At 38.6% G+C, this 17,582-nt stretch overlaps 1 protein-coding gene across 1 annotated transcript; it reads right to left on the minus strand.

Annotated features, from left to right (window-relative positions):
• Positions 1-8,130: 8,130 nt before the first annotated feature.
• LOC148742692 (52 kDa repressor of the inhibitor of the protein kinase-like) lies at positions 8,131-10,464 on the minus strand. Its single transcript, XM_088748127.1, is given in 2 exon segments — positions 8,131-8,668; positions 10,433-10,464. Coding segments are annotated over 2 exon segments (570 nt in total).
• Positions 10,465-17,582: the final 7,118 nt, after the last annotated feature.

Below are 17,582 nucleotides of genomic sequence, written 5' to 3' on the forward strand. Positions count from 1 at the left end.
AGAATAGATACCATCACGAACTTTTAAACAGCAATGCGGACTCACCAGAAAAGTTCTGGTCTGCGATTAAAAAATTGTACCCCACGAAATCACAATCAAAGACAGGATCAGCAGTCCTTTTGAATGGAGTGAAAACGACAGGTGAGAAACTCATTGCTTACACTTTCTGTAGTTATTTTCACAAATGTGGCCAGATTTCTTGGTAAAAGTTCCGTCTTACTTCACGACTTTATTCGGGGTCATCCTGCACAACAGAATCACCTTCAACCAGCGAGTACAAAACTTGTGTTCTCAGCAGTTAATAAATCAGAAATTTACAGAGAACTAAAAAGTCTGAAAAGGACAAAATCCACAGGCCTAGATAACTTTCCTTCTGGTCTTCTGAAAGATGTTGCCCTTGTGATAGCAAAACCGCTAACTTTCATGATTATCAACTTATCTCTTGAGTCTGGAATTGTTCCTACGAAGTGGAAAGAGGCCAAAGTTTTACCACTCTTTAAAGCTGGCTCGTCAACAAAGATTGATAATTATCGACCAATGTCGATTCTTCCCATCCCGTCGAAGATCTCGGAGAAAGTGGTATACAAACAACTGATGTTCCATCTTGAAAGTAATAACCATCTTTTAGATTATCAGTTTGGCTTCCGTTGCAAACGCTCTACTGAGCTGCCTATTACGTACTTTACAGACCAAGTAAGAAAAGAAGCTGACAATGGGAAGATGTCATGATCAGGAGCAGTTTTTATAGACCTAGGCCTGTTCAAAGCATCTCACACCATTAACCGCTCTGGTGTTCTCTGCAAACTTCCCTTTTATGACATTTGTGACACTGAGCTCAAATGGTTTACGGACTATTTATTTTTTGGAAGGCAAACCGTTCAGTACAATGGCGTTCTTTCAGAACCCAACCCCGTTTTTACCGGGGTTACACAAGGGCCATCCTTGGTCCAATCGGTTGTTCATTATCCATTTTAACGATGCAAATAAGCCTCTCCAGTCATCTAGAATTATTACGTACGCCGATGACACAGTTATCTTTACCTCTTCAAGTCAATTTGACGATATCGAAAGGAATCTTCGTTATGACATCAACAGTCTGTCAACGTGGTACCACAAGAATGAACTGATTGTTAGTCTCAACATGGGAAAGACAGAGTCTATGACTTTCGGAACTGCGAAAAGTTTAAATCGTCTACAGGGGAGACAGCTAAACCTGATGATCAATGAGCTACATATAAATAGCACAACAAGTTACAGATATTTTGATGTTCATTTAGATCCTTCAGTAAATTTTGAAACGCACTTCAGCAGAACTTGCGAGAAAGCGTCTGGAAGAGTAAATTTACTGCGGAAAACTCGTTCTTCCATCACTTGTGCTGCAGCTTAAAGTATTTAGAGAGCCATGATCATGCCCGCTTTTACTTACTGTAATTTAGCCACTCATAGCTACTCAAATACGCACAAGCGACAAATTGTAACATCGAACGTCGAAGCCTGAACAGCAGAACTTCAGGACTGGAAAATATGTACATTCGTATTCCATCAACTGACAGTGATTTGAAACAGGAAGTCTGTCTATATCTTTTTGACTGCTTACTTGCTAATGAATGTATGTATTTTAAAAACTATTTTACAAGGACAAATCACAATTTTAACATGGGGAACAGTTTTTTATCAGTTGAAATTCCGAAAATGAAACTTAACTGAAGTTTGGTCGACAAAGGTTTTTTTTAGGTGCTCTTATTTACAATAGTTTACCGTTAGAGATCCGGCAGCTGAACTCCAGAGTCTTATTTAGACAAAAAGTTAACGAACATTTTTATTTGTAGTTTTTATAGTGCCGCTTTTTACCGCTGTACTTTCCATTGGTGCATTTTACATTTTTTCCTTTTTTTTTTGGTTGTTGCCTTTTTCGGTATTTACAGGACTCCTTTGATAACAGTATCATTTTGTACTGATGGATTTATCCTGTTTAAATGTTCGTTTTTTATTATAATAATAATAATAATAATTATTATTATTATTATTATTATCATTATTATTATTCTTATTTTTATTTGAAAAGTAAAAGTTGGGTTTTAGTGTTTTAGCTCTGTATGAACGCAACGCAGGCTAGGCGGGCTACCCCACCTTGAGAAGTTTACATGGCAGATTTTCACCTCGCCTTACAGGGTAGCCCTACCTGGCGGACCAGGTAACCGGCCTGCTATGTAAATGTGACCAAGGTAAATTAAGAAATTATATGGACAGGCGTGGCACTCCACCTATGTAGGTAACCTCACCTACCTGGAGTTCCTCGGCATGCTGTTACATTACGAGTACGCAGTTTGGTTATTTCAATCTTTTTCAATTTAATTAGTATATTAATTGCCTCCTATGTTGTGGGAAATGAAATTGGTTTCGCGCGCATTAATCATTGACTCGGTTATTCGTCTGGGTTACTTGGTTAGAAAACTCGTCACATCAGTTTATGTTTTATTGAATATAATAGTCGATTGATATTATTATTTTAATCATACCCGTCAGCTTGAGGTACACTCTACTGTTATGTCTATCAGTTTTTGTCATCTCGATCCCCGTCGATGGTCTTATTACATGAAGACTTAGAGTTCTCTGAAAGTTGTTTCACTATTTGAAGACTAGAAGTGAATTCAATTTCAACCGCCAACATCAATCATATCAACATTTCTTTATGTTAACTTAGCAATGCAATGAATTCAGTCAATAAGTACAGTGGAACCCCTCAAAACCGGACGCCTCTAGGACCGGAGGAAATATCCGGTTTAGAGGGGTGTCCGATGAACTGAGACTTTACCCATAAGGCATTTTTATGCAGCATAATGTACTGTCTGACTGTAAGTACCAGTACATGGTACACGAACACTAATAAAGCACATCAGTAAAGGAACTAGCAAGATAGATCATAAGTAAGCTTTTCAACGTCATTTTATTCAATCTACAAAAAAAATTCAGTGTTACACGCAGGATAATGCGATCGCCGCTTTAATTCATTTGTAGAATTCTTTCTTCTTTAAAATATCACTTACAGTTAATTTACCGATCCCAAATTTACTGCTTAGAGCCTTCAGTGTTGGGTTAGGCACTGATTCCGCGCATTTGATCAACTTGATTCTTTTCTGTAACGATAACTCCATTCTTTGGCGTTTCGCTGGTCTCTGAGACATGGTGATGTTTGCTACTCCGTTTGTTGAGATTGTTGAGTGATTTCACCCGCAACATGGCAGTCTCTTAACCTGACCCCATAACAGCGGCACGATTGTCGACTTTAGACTTTTTGCTTCAATACCGATGGAACAATGAGTAATTAGCCGACGCGCGTTTCTCACTTCTGATTGGGATTTCACTGCTGCATTATCACGATTTTAGTTTTGATCACGTTTAAAAACGCGAGATTTGATCTTGGCGGCAAGCTTAAAACTTTCACGTCTGGTTTGACGAGGGCAATTTCTTTGTCATTATGTGATTACCGACTGAAAAAAGCGTCCTGTTTCTGGAAGTGAGTGGTTCCGGTTTATTGAAGTTAAAATAGAGAAAATGCTTGACAGGGATTTTGGGGCCGAAAAAAACGTCCGGTATAGAGAGGATTCCGGTTTAATGAGGATCCGGCTTAGAGAGGTCTCACTGTACATCACCTAGGAAAAAAAAACTGTTGGCAACCATGCGCATGTACAGAGTCAAGAGAACCTCTCTCGACAGGGTTCATACATCTACATTTTGAATGGAATAGGACATACACCTTTAGAGTGCTTTTCTGAGGAAATCGTTGTGATACTGTACTTTCGTTCATGTCGATATCTTATTACAAGCAGAACCCTCTATAGCTAACTAATCAACCATTAACAACCTACTGATAATGTGCACTGTTACATCACCGCCTTACCACACTTTTCATTCATTATTTTTGAGGGCATATCAGTATTCCTGCTGGGAATTCTCGTTTGTCGCATCTTCATTACTTGTGAGGTTTTGTGAACAGTTTGAAATTGTGTGGAGAAGTCACATGTCAACTACTCGGGGAGTAAATAAGTTAACACTGCACTCTTGTCGATGATTTTTGTTAATTAGAATAAGAATTTTGTCATTTGATATTGATTGCTATACCCTGGCACTTTGACTAAAACCCTAAGTTATGAAACACTTCTTGAGAATTGTTCTTGAGAATGGCGGATCTAGGGGAGAGGCCTGGGCGCATGGGCCCCCCTACCCTCCACGTTACTTTGGGCAAAGATAAAAATCGCAGAAGGAAGAAAAGCTGGCAGGTGTACATGTTGTAGGTCAATTTCTTCTTTAGGTAAATTTGTTTCAAAGTAGGTTAATTTGATCTCAACCTAGGTAAGTTGCTGATGTCTGTCTGTCCGTTTTCTTTTCTGGCTGTGTTGAGATGTCTGGAACCTGAGGCAAATAATTGTTTTAGTATAGTTTCAGGTTCCAGACATCTCAACACAAACAAAAAAAAAAACCAGACAGACAGACATCAGCAACTGACCTAGGTTGAGATCAAATTAACCTAGTTTGAAACAAATTTACCTAAAGAACAAGTTGACCTATAACATACACACACAAAAAACAACCTCCTCCCCCCCTCCCCTCTTTGCTCAAGGTCTCGATCTGCCCCTGCAAATGAAAGAATATTAAAAGTTGCAAATGATAAAAGGAATCACGGCAACCAAGATAGCTCCAGGACGCTGCAATTGATTAATTCTTTACCAATCATTAATTTTCCATGGCCGAGAGCATGTGAGAGGACTGTGTCTGTTGATTCCTCAGTGGCAGCATAAATTCTTTTAAATCTGTATGCCTCGTTCCGCGCGGCACCAAAAACCTTTTGAGGTAAAGTTTGTAAGCCCTAAGCAAATCTTTAATTATCAAGAACAAGAAAACTGAAGGCTCAAAACAGAAATAATTTTCGTAAAGATTCAATAGAAAAATGGAAAATGATTGTGATGAAATCCCTGTTCCATTTGCTGTAACATGTGGATACTGAGTTGTTTAAAATCTTGACTTTGTGATAGTTTTCGTGCCAGTCTTTCAAAGCCATTATTTTAACTGGGTTTTTACATCTGGTAATACCGTTGCCAAGTTGCGATTTATACTCACATTACTCCCCACCGGCGAGAACACTGGTGATTAGCAGATTACTCGCATGAGATTCTCGCCCATCCCCCATTGATTCTTCGTTAAATATTCGTGGTTTCTGAGTTTTTCTTTTTCTGCTTTGGAATGCACAAAAGTCTGCAGAAATATAAAAAAAATGCCCGGTTCTCGTATTCTTTGGAGCGACCAATGAAAACTTTATGGAGAAATACAGCGTCACGTCATTGCTATAACTTACATGTTTAATAGCAAATGATCGGTGTTAAGATATTTTCATGTAAATCAACCGATTCTTACATGTTAGAAATGACATAGCAGACTAAAGCAGTGTATCGTCAGGATTCGGGATTGTTTAGATTTCCTTGAAAGAAGCCGAACGGCAATCGGGTGTATATCTGAATGATATACGCCCGATTTGAGGTATATGTATGTTGTTAGGTGGAGTAGTCCACTACGAGAGTGGATCATTTTCTTTCAAAGGAAGAACGCCATGAGTACCGATAACTCTCTTCGGGATATTGCTAATAAGATAAAATTCGTTCAAAGCCATTTACTTTCCACTCGTCTGAAGCTTTTGTAGTTGAGAAAATTAGATGTAAAAAACATCGCCAAAATATGCAAAATATGCTTTTCTTATAAATTGCCCCTATGAAAAATAGAGGCCGGCCCGCAGAAAGTTATCCATCTAGAGCAACTAGGATATTATAACCAACTAAGTGATTAGTTTCAGTAAAGGAACCGGAATACCTTTGGAGAAATTCAGCTAAACGTTTTCCGTGCTCCACCCCACAGCAAAAATAATCCAAACTGTACCAAGTAAATAATCAATTAGTGCGAATCCATCAGGTTTGAGGCAAAGTTTAAGTCCGATGCCTTCTCTGAAGTCAACTTTTCAATGTGTGCCGGAGTTGATGTGTTAGAGTTTAGTCATTGCGTGGTTCAGAACGTTAAGAATTGTTACAATTCTCGGAACTAGGTGCAGGCGTTTTGACTTGGGAGAAACCTTTACTTCTCTAATAGCATCGTTAACCTCAGCTACAAATTGGTCAGTGTTCTCTCTTAGAATCTCCTGCGCTTCTTCGTTGAAGATGAATCGCGTTTAGAAGTTGGGTAAATTTTCATAATGGTGACAAGAGTCACAGGCATCCTAAATGCTTTCAACTTCATTAGGTGCCTTTGAGTTCCAATCAGAACTTATCCTTGTGTGTCTGATGAAATGACAACCACTCATTCCATCACCACAATCATTTGGCATATTTAAACTCCTTAAGAGCCTTAGTAATACCCAAAGAACACTGATGAATCTGGAACCATTTTTCACCCTGTTCCTCAGTCAAACTCTCCTTGTTCATCGTGAACAAGCCACAGGTGTTGAAAATAACTTTCAGGTGAAGTTCGTCGCCATTTCCAGCTGAAATAACAAGTCCAATGAGGCACTGACTGGCATGATCTGATTCTAACCACTGCATGTGCTCTTCGATTTTTCAAACTCACCTGCACTGTGAATTAAAGGAGATGAGCTATCATTTTCTGCTTTAATGCTCAATGGGTTAGATTCTTATCAAAATTTTGTGAGGGACATAAGTATGAACCTAACGTCTCCCCAGGAACTGTTGAGACTTTTTATAAATTTATACCGGGCGATATCTTTTAGCTTTTCCCAAGTCATTTGATATACTTCTGTCCAAAGAAGTGACATGCACTACACAAGTGGTAGGCCTTCGTTAAAAAGCCGACTCTGTTGGCGATGGAATCATTTCGTTCCCATTATCATCTTGGGTTTCTTGGTCCTATGCCAGCCGACGTGGTGTGACTTTACGATCAGTTCTCTAATGGTATTGCTCGCCCTTTTACCTTCTTTTTTTTTTTCTTATTTTTTTTTTAACAATCTCCGCCTTTTTTCGCTTCCGCGATATACTTTATTCAAATTTGACTGTCTCTCCCTAACTTCGGAAAAATCAATCCAGCTTCGAACGAAGTATTCTCTCTTGGAACATTATCATCCTGGCCTCAAAAAGTAACATTATAGAATCTCCAATAAACTCTAGGATGTCGAGAACCACGGAAAATTGGAACAAACAACTATGTTCTTTTGTTTCGAGAGGATTTATGTGAAAACAAAGCACGCATTTCAAATCGGCAGGGTGTTCGGTTGTTCGAAGATCTGTCAGGAATATCGTTCAGACATTTGGAAACCCTGGACTCGGTAGGAGAAAAGGCAAAGAACACTGAAGTCATGATCAGATGCGTATGGTGACAACATGGCGGCAAAGTCATTCTAAATACAAAAAATATATATTTAAAGGACACCACTCCCAGTATCGATCAGATGAATGGAATGGGGAAGTAAAGATGAATTAAGTAAAAACATGTGTATGGGCTGGAACTAAAGGTAACACTGCGCCAAAGAGAACAAAACGTGTAGAAAAACAAACAGATTTTCTTATCTCTTGACTAGGACTTTGGACTGCGAAAAGACCCTAAGAACCTAAATGGCCGAGTGTGCATTGCAAAGGAAAGCATGAATTAATTCATAAAAGATAAAAGTAAGCATAGAAAAAATATGGTCACGATTATTATTTTAGGGTAGTTGGTACCGAATAGTGAGAGGTGTAATAATTCGAGAGTCTCCAGCAGAGTGTTGACGGTTTTTCCCGGACTTTTGTCTGGGATCTCTATTTGCTTATTCCGTTTACACTTGTATTACACCTCACAAAAGAACTAAATTCGTCAATTTCCCAAGACATTGAGAAATAAGAGTCTCCATGAAGCGATTAAAAAGAGAAGTAACTCTGTTGCAAGTCTAAGGGAGAAATCGAGGACAGAAGATTTTGATAAGGCAGAAACGTCGGACCTTACTCTTGATTTTCGTAGAGCAGTTTTGGACTTCCTTTCAACAGATCGTTTTCCCCGGTAGGGTCGCGAGATGACTTTTTCTGTGAATTTACAGGCCCGTAGGCTGGTTTTTTCATTGATGGGTTCTTTTTCGCTGAAAACGAACCTTTAATGTTAAACTTAACGTTGTTGCAAAAGATTTTCCAGTTGAAGTCGACGGGGATGTAGCCCAGTATAACAGTCTACTACAGTGTCCAAGTCCACAGGGGTAGTGTAGTGAATGTACAAAAGCGCAAGATGGGACAAGCGATCTTTTCCCATCGATGCACGCATATAGTTATTCAGTCGTCGCAACGTGCTTGCGCTTCGTTCGCATTCGCACGATGTGACTGGAATTGTGCGGGAAATTTGGAGAGGAATGCTAATATTTGGAAAGAGGGCAGCATCACAATCTTTAATTGCCACAGCAGGTGAAGCTGGCCATAATTGGGGTTCCATTGCTAAGTATTGACTTCTCCATCGAGTAAGTTCCATTTCGAGGAACTCAGGGGACGGGAGATCATCAGTGTAAGTGTTAACAGCTGCATTGAGGTTGACATTTCTTGAACAGAGAACACTTGGAACGAGGTCAAGTAGTGATATGGCAAATTTTGCGGAAGGCTAAAACTGCTCGTCGATTCACATGATAATGTGATCAAGTAAAGGAATTGCCACGTTTCTTTGGTGATTCAAAGGCTTCTTATTATAAAATTATCGTCTATTCTTTCCTTTCCACAGTCGTCACATTTGCAGGAATAGTGTCACGTTTTCCCAACTGAGGTTTCAGTAATATTTTTTGTACCTGCGAGATATGTTTTAAGCCGGTCAAATTATTTGTGAGTAGGCCACTAAGTGGACCTTTCCAGGCAGTGGGGGTGGGGGGAGGGGGTCGCCCGAGTCCCCCGAATCCCCTCAGTATACGGGACTGATTTAAATAGCATCTTTGTCACGTGACTCGCAAGAGAGTTCAATGTTGCTTTTCATTGGTTGCCGTCCTGACCGCATCGACACGCGCTTTTAAAAATGAGGTGTGAAAACTGTGTATTTCTTAAGAGTGTAGACTTTCGTGAGGGGTCGAAGGTCCAGGGTAAAATTTCCAGGGCTCAAAAATGTCAGCCATCTATCTCATTTTATTCTTTACTCATTTAATTCATTTTCTTTTTATCATTACTTATTTTTCCTCCTACGCAGAGAGGTTTATAAGTTTGTTGAGATTCGCACCTAGATCGCGCAAACGAACCTCGGGTTATTTCTGGGAGCCGTTCCAGTTATCAAGAAATACTTTTTGGCGATGACTTTCGACGGCAGAAGTTTTTTAAAAGGAAAGGTAGTTACGCAAAAAAGCGTGTAGGGCTTTAACGAAATCGAGTTAATTTTTTCTGTTCAACTTCACTAAAGATCGATTCCCTCGGGAACCAATAAGAATAGCGGAAAAGCCTCACACTCTTTTTTTAGCCCTTCATCTACTGAGTGATACAGTCCAGTGCGTTTGGATGTCCGAGGTAACGCGAGGGCTGGTAATTCAGTCAACCAAACACCGTCAGTTTTGTCTTTAAAGGCTTGCACGTGCTTACCAGAACAAAACCTATCAAAACTTTTGTTATTTTTACAATGTATACGTTATAAGCGCTAGCTTTACATTGATATGTAGTTTTTCATGATTCTCAGAGTAAGTCACGTCATAAGCGCTAGCTTTGCATTGATATGTAGTTTGTCATGGTTTCTTTTAAAGAAGCACGCGTGGGACGACTTTTCAATCCAGCGAAAAAATCTAGTTGATTCTCAGAATAAGTCCGTCTTGACTGTTTCAGTTTGAAAAGTGCTAGAGGCTGTTTTCTCATTTTTCCAAAGACATGTGTCAATTGATTTACTTAGGAGATGATATACACCTAGTGTGGGCGATTCTTTCATAGGCTAGACGAAGGAAACATTCCAAAGAGGGAAAGGATAGTATGTTACCCCGAATAGTATGTTACATATAGTATGTTAAGATTGAACTGCCGCGCTACAAATATATTTTATTTCTTCTCAAGAAGTGAGAAAAACACTCGACTGCGTCTCGTGTTTGTACCCTCACCTCTTGCCGTGTTGACCGGGGATTCTATGAGTTCTGAAAAGAGCTCCTGATTAACACGCTGCTTTTCTTTAATGATGTACATGACAGAATTTTAAATTTTTGAGATCTTGTTGTTTCTGTTGCTGCAGTAAACGAAGAGTGTTACGATTAACCCGTTGTGGTAAACGTTGCCAATGGTTACGTTTCCGAATTCTCTCAATTATAAAGCCTGCGAAGGCCGTATTGAAAGTGCGGTTGTCAATTTTTAGGCCTCCTACAGCAGAGAAAATCTTCAGAAGTCCTCCTGAATTATAGGAGAAACCTTTCCATATGCTAACTGTGGAGTTTCACGAATAGTTCATCAGATTTTGTCAGCCTGAAAATCACCTTCCATACTGAAGAGCATCTAAAATTGCCATTTTTTAAAAGCAGTTTCGGTAATGGTTATAGAAACTGCAGAAAACAAACTTCACTATAAATTCGTTCACTTAACCCTCTTGTACAAAATGCATATCCTGGCAAACAGCCAAGGCAACTAGTTTTTTTTATTAAAAGTGAAAAACGTAGGCGCGCGTAGGCGATTTCCAGCCATTTTCTCTCTCGTTTCGCTCTCTTTACTTGGAGGACCCTTAAAACTATCACTTGCATTGCTGAATATTCCTTTTTATGTCATAGGCATAAGTGAAACCAGGGAAAACTTTAAAACAGGTTTCAAAATGAATGTTGATCTGGATGGTTTCACACTTCATTCCTAAGTCTCCAGTTCTGCTGCTGGTGGTGTGGCAATTTATTGCCCTGAGTATAACTGTCTTTGAATCCTGTGAGGTTTGAGGAACATTTTGAGTCAATTTTATATCTGTTATCAAGAGGAAATAAGATTATGTTCCTTATGAGAGACTTTAATATTGACCTATTAAACTGGAAAGCCATCTGGAATCCAATGATTTCCAACAACCAACACGCATTACTGAAAGATCCGAGTGCTACTAGTGGTAACCTAGTCCTAAATAGGCTAAGAGTCTGATCATCTTTCCAAATTTTTTATTGTAGATAATGTTAAGTTAAATTATAAAACTCTAAACTTTTACAAAAATGATTACTGTAAGTTTGATGAAGGAAGTTTTACTAGGGATCTCTCACTACTTGACTGGGTTAACATCTTAAATAGTAATTTAGATGACTAAATTTGACGTTTGTTATGATCAAATCTTCCAGATTATTGCTTGTCATGCACCATACAGGAAGCTCTCTAAGCATGAATAAAGCTATCTACTAAACCATGGATTACATAAGACATACTTGCTAAGATAACATACAGAGATAAGCTCTATTCCCAGGTCATGAAAAGTAAGCAACCAGATCCAAATGTGATATCTCCTCATAAGAAATTCAGGAATAGTGTTGTTAGAAGATATCAAAGCCAGCAAGTCTAATAACTTAAAGAATTAGTTTCTGTGTAGTCAGAAAAAGATTTTAAAAATCTGGTAAGGAATTGGATCAATCATAAACATTAGTAAAGTTGTAGCCAACTATATCCATACCCTTTTAGAAAGTGGCAGCAGATCTATTGACAATCCTTGTGCTATTGCCAACAACCTTAACAATTTTTTTGTTAACCCTATCCCGGGTAGAAACACTGATAATGATATTCCACAGGGGGAGTTGCTCTCCTACCTCTTTTTTAAATGGCAATTTTCCTGAATCAATGTTCCTTTCCCCTATCACTTCATTTGAAGTTGAGTCTTACATATCTCAAATGGACAATGATAAGTCTATTGGCCTTTGCAGTTTTCCAGTCAGATTGCTAAAAATTCCTAAAACCAATAATTTATTTCTCCACCTCTTTCATCCCTAACTAATGATTCTTTTCTCTGTGGCATTTTTCCTAATAAACTTGAATTGGCAAGAGTTCCTCCAGTTTTAAAGAAAGGCTCTGGACAAGGCAAAGATAATTGTAGGCCAATATCAGTGCTACCTGTTTTAAGCAAAATATACGAAAAAGCTATGTATAAGAGCCTCTATGGTTATCTGGAATGCCATAATACTCTCTACTCACTTCAGTTTGGCTTTAGACAGTAGTGTTCAACTAATCCCACACTTTTAGGTATCACTGAACCTATTCGTTACTCAATTGACCACAATGAGTTTGGCTGTGGTATTTTCATTGTTTCAAAAATTTTGATAAGGTAAATCATTTAATTCATTCTTTGAGTAAAGTCTGACATGGAAGAATCATATTGATGAGCTCTACCTAAAACTGTAATAAACTGTAGGAATCTTCTCAAGATTGAGGTGCTATGTTGGCACTGATATACTTCATGTGCTTTATTATTTGTTAATCTACCCCTTTCTCACTTATGGTATCCTAGTTTGGGGTTTAACGTATCCCACTTATTTAAAGCCAGTGATTACTTTACAAAAAACAACTAAGAAGGTCCTCAGGGACAGCACCTGTGCGGTCGTTGTCGTTGTGCTTGCGTACTGAAGATGATGTGCTCTTATGGCTATCCACGCGGGCATATAAATGAATATAACTTAATTCTTGGAAATTGAACATTAATGACTGTTTCGGTTTCGGAGACTAGCTTAGGGCTGAGTTCATTTGAAAAGATTAGAGAGCACGACGTTTCTTTTAATGTCCCAGAGACATATGCCACTACTCGCTGAGGGGATGATATACACCCAGTCTGAGCGATTCTCTCATATGCTAGGCAAAGAAAACATTATAGTTATGAGGAGCGAAAAGATGGTGTTTTTCTCATGAAATAAGTATGTGACCCTGAACTGACTAGCAGTAAAAATAGTGAGCTCTGAAAGACCTTAATTGGAGCTATTTGACGGTCATTGATAGGCCCAGATAGATTATACCGGCATAATTTTGGGTATAATGCTATAGTCAGAGGGTCGAGTACAATTCCGACATAATCACCAAAATTTTTGAGCATATTCGTAAATGCGTCAAACTGCGTTGCAAAAATTCAGAGAAGTCTTGAGCTGTTTGTAAATGTAGAACTTCTATCAGATAATCTTGTCCTAACAAGCTGCATGGTGAGTCCCACTTGATTTCAATAAAAAAAAATCATCCGTCAAACCTAATCAACCAATTCTATTTGCCGTATTTCCTCGAATGAGCGCCCTGGCTTTTCTTCAAAATCTCGGCTGAAAAAAGGGGAGCTTATTTAAATGAGAGTGTTTTACAAGAGTGGCGACCTATTAAGAAACTACTAGCATGTACTGACTCAGCTGTAGTTGAAGCTTAAAAAGTTATACAGTAGATAAGGTGGCGATGGAAACAGGTTTTTTTTATATTTAAGAAAGCAAGGGAGGAGGGGGGAGGGAGAGGCGGGGTAAGTTGCAAGCTGTATCTAACAGTACATTTCAAACTTTCTCATGTGAGGATTCCTTTTTAACTGAATAAGTAAAAGTGAACCGAGACTTTTTGCTATCTTATCGTAAGATTTCAGATGATTTTTAGCCCTTAGGAGCAGTTTTTCTGAAAGCTCAGTCACGACATAAAAATATTGTCAAGATTGCTCACTTAAGGTTGCGCTCTAAACAAAATTAAAGAGTAGATTTAAAAGAGGACAAAAGCAAAAAGTAAACGAAAGCGAAAAAAAAAAAAAGAAAAAGAGAACACTGCGTGGAAGCCCTGTGAGGTATCCTCTCTCTTCCTCAGCATGCAGTCGCATTAAGGGTACTGCGGTTTGCTTATTTCAACCTTTTTCAGTTTGTTTATTAGTTGCCCTCTATGTTGCGGAGGGAATCAAATAGGTTTGGGGCGCGTTAATAACCATGTAAATTGGTTAAATTGGTCTAGTTCACGTGGTCACACAAAGCTTTGTTCTATTAAATATAGCGTAATAGTTAATTGATATCATTTAATCTTACGTGTCAGCTTAATGTGCACTCTATTGTTATATCTATCGGTTTTCGTCATCACGAGCCGGCCTTGGTCTTTCTACTAGTACTTTTTTTACCCTTCTCTGAAAGCTGTTTCACTGTGTTATGACTAGAGGTGACATTATTTTAAAACTCTTTCATTATATCAATATTTCTATAAGTAACCACAGCAACTCCATACTCTCTAAAGGTGACATTTTGTTTCCAAACTTGATTTTGAACGATTCCTTGGAGAGGTAAAAGGCAGCCCACCTCTCATAATGTTGTAGTCCTTTAGCAGTCAATAAAGAGAGGGGTCAGAAGGTTTTTCTTTAACTTTCTAAATCGTGTCTACCTCAACACAAATTTTTTGTCAAGCTACTCACTGATTCTATATGCATCACCCAGGAAAAATTGTGGAAACTGTTGGAAGCCATACGCATGTACAGAGTCGAGAGAACCTCTCTTGACAAGATACATAGATCTGCATTTTGAACGGAATGGCATACACACCTCTGAAGTTCTTTTCAAAGCACATTATTGTGATACTGTGCGTTATTTCATGTTGATGTCTATTCTAAACTTATTCCCTTATAGCCAGTTAACCCATTCACAACCTACTAATGATGTACACTGTTAAAGTAACGCCTACCACACTTTTCATTTATGACTCATTTATCATTGTTGGCGTTGTATCAGTATTTCTGCTTGGAATTCTCATCCGTCGTATTTTAATTACTTGTGAGCGTTTGTAAACAGTTTGAAATTGTAGGGAGAAGTCACCCATCAATCATTCAGGGAGTAACCGAGTTAACATTGCATATGAATAACTGCAAAGTAATGTACTACAACGGGCTTGTCATCTTATCGTCCCCGCAAAAACCTCTAAAAGATGATGTGTTTCCCGATAATTTTCAATGAAATAAGCCATTTAACATTTTCAGAGTATGCGCGCTGGCGAAAACTGTAATACCGAGAACGACTTTAAATTAAGTATACTTGGAAACATTTGGAGGTTAACTTTCTTGCTCTAAGATCGAAAGAGTCCTCGAGATCCAGAACCGTTTGTGACGAGCAGTAAAAATAATGAGATCTGAAATACCTGAATTGAAACCGTTTGAAGGTCACCCGATAGGCTTAGATAAAATTTACCGGTATAAGTTTGGGATTAATGATCAACATACTTCCGGCATAAATACTAACATTCTTGATCGTAAATGTGTCAATGCGTTTCTATTTCTTTTAAAAAAAGACTTTTTTGGGGTCCTTTTTAGCAGATACGTTTGAAACGCCGTTTCTCAATACTACTCTTCTCACACTTTTTAGACTAGGTTACCTTCTTAAAAGCTTGGCTACTGCCTCACATACTCAATAAGACATAAATACGTGTAGCCTAAGAATTTGGTCCAATAAAATGATCATTTTTTGTGCGAAGTTGCAGTAAGCCGCTTTGAACACCCTGTTATTATTACCTGTCTGTGGCATAGGGCATAATGCTACATTTTGAGGGGTCACGTTGAAAAGTACAATGCTCAAAGTTTCGAATATGATATATCTGGCCCCAATCACTGATTAGCTGCTTATTTATGGCTGACGTTAAAATCGTTCTTCTTTGAAGGGTTTAGTTTTCTGACGTTCAACCGCTGACGTAAACACCATTTGGACACTCTATTGCGGGACTGCTAAATATGCCGTGTTTCTTTGCATGTGATCAGGGACCCTTCGCGAACCGCTGTGACTCATGTTATTTCTGTGGAACGAATTGTATATCCAAGTTACTTTGGAGGTTCTTTTTTACTATTTCATGCTAAACATTGCTGTACTTTCTATACTGGCTATCACTGGGCAGAATGCCCATTGTCAAAACGCACCAGCTTTGAGCGCAATTTGGACTAAACGTCTTAAAACTGAAGTGGATAAAGGTTGCCTTTGGCCAATTTTGAAAATTGAAATAGATTCTGTTGGAGTAAAGATTCATCAGTCTGTCATTTACCGTGCGTTGATTTTTCGAGGGTAGTAAGGTTTTTCAGAAAATCGCTCTTGAAAATGACTTTCACACTAAAAATGCTCGAATTTAGTGAATTTTTAAGAGCGAAGTGACAATACTTCTACTCCAAAGAACTCGTTTATTTTAGATGTAAAATTGTAGATACGTTTGTAATCTCAAGAAAGCCGTGCGCTGATTGAGAAGCAAACAATTCTAAAACTTACAAGAACGAGTTTTACGAACTCTTGTGGGCTGATTTTGACCCATTCCTCTCCAATTTAGGACACTTCAGGTTCAAATTTGCCGCTTTATCGTTAATGAATAATTATTGACGTCCACGCATTCTGTCCGATGATAAACTTTGTTTAAAGATGACGAACATTTAACTCATATAGCCTGTCCAGGTGTCCATGGCATGATGTGGCATTTGTGCATGATGATATATACAATAAGTTACAGGCAAGCAGTTAGTTCAAATTGTTTCAATCCTACCGCAGTTTTCTTTTAAGAGTTTGGAAAGCGTTAATTACAGAAATTATCTCGTTTATGGCTAAGATCGTTTTTTAGGAAAACCGAAAGCTGACTTGTCCACATGCTGCCCTAATTTGAAATTTCGTCTGAAAAAATGGGCGCTTATTGGAATGAGGGCGCTTCATAGAGGTGGGAGGTGGGGCGAGTTGAAAACTTTATCCTACTGCGCATTTCTGACTCTCTAATGTGATGAATTTGTTTTGACAGGGACTTATCCCATAATCAATTAAAGGACTTACCCCCAGGAGTTTTCCGCACTGTTCAGTATCTACACAACCTGTAAGTACCAACCAACATAAATCTTTATTAACTACTGTAACATCCACACAAGTGAGTCGAGGGCTCATAACTGTCTCATGCAGAAATCCACCACCTGCAAATGAAAAATATACAATCGGTGGCGAAAAGAAATCCACAGTGAGCAGTAAAAGACCATCTCATTCATCATGTATCGTCCCCACCCCCTCCCCTCCTTACCCCCCTCCCTCCCCACTTCTTTTTGGAAAACCATCATCCGCCAAAGGAGGACCAGAATTTGGCCTCAAAATCAAACTGAACCTTGAATCGGGTGGGGGTGGGGTGGGTAGGAAAGGAAAAGACCAAGCAACCAGGTAAGTTAAAGTGAACCAAGACTTTTTGCTATCTTATCTCAGGATATCAGTGGTTTTGAGCTCCCAAGAGCAGGTCTTACCAGAGCTCAGTTTCCACATGATAATCTTGTCAAAATTGCTCACCCAAGGTTACGGTTTCTAGAAAATTAACGGTGTGGATTAAAAAAAAACAGTGCGTGAGAAAATATGCGTCAGAAAGCCTTGTTAAATATTTTTACTTCCTCAGCATGCAGTTACATTAAGAGTACTGCGGTTTGGTCAATCTTATTTTTAATTTTATTTGTGTATCAGTTTCCTTCTATGTTGTGGAGAAATTAAATAGGTTTCGGGCGCATTAATTACTACGTGGATCGGTTTAATTCGTTCAATTAACTTGGTCACAAAAGTTTATGTTTTACTACATATAATCGTTAATTAATATCATTTGATCTTGCGCGTCAGCTCAATGTGCACTCTACTGTTATGTCTGTCGGTTTCAGTCATCCCGATCCGTCCTTGGTCTTTCTACTAGACTTATCGCACCTCTATG

Source organism: Stylophora pistillata, chromosome 1 (genome assembly GCF_964205215.1).
Source record: "Stylophora pistillata chromosome 1, jaStyPist1.2, whole genome shotgun sequence".
Lineage (NCBI taxonomy): Eukaryota > Metazoa > Cnidaria > Anthozoa > Scleractinia > Pocilloporidae > Stylophora > Stylophora pistillata.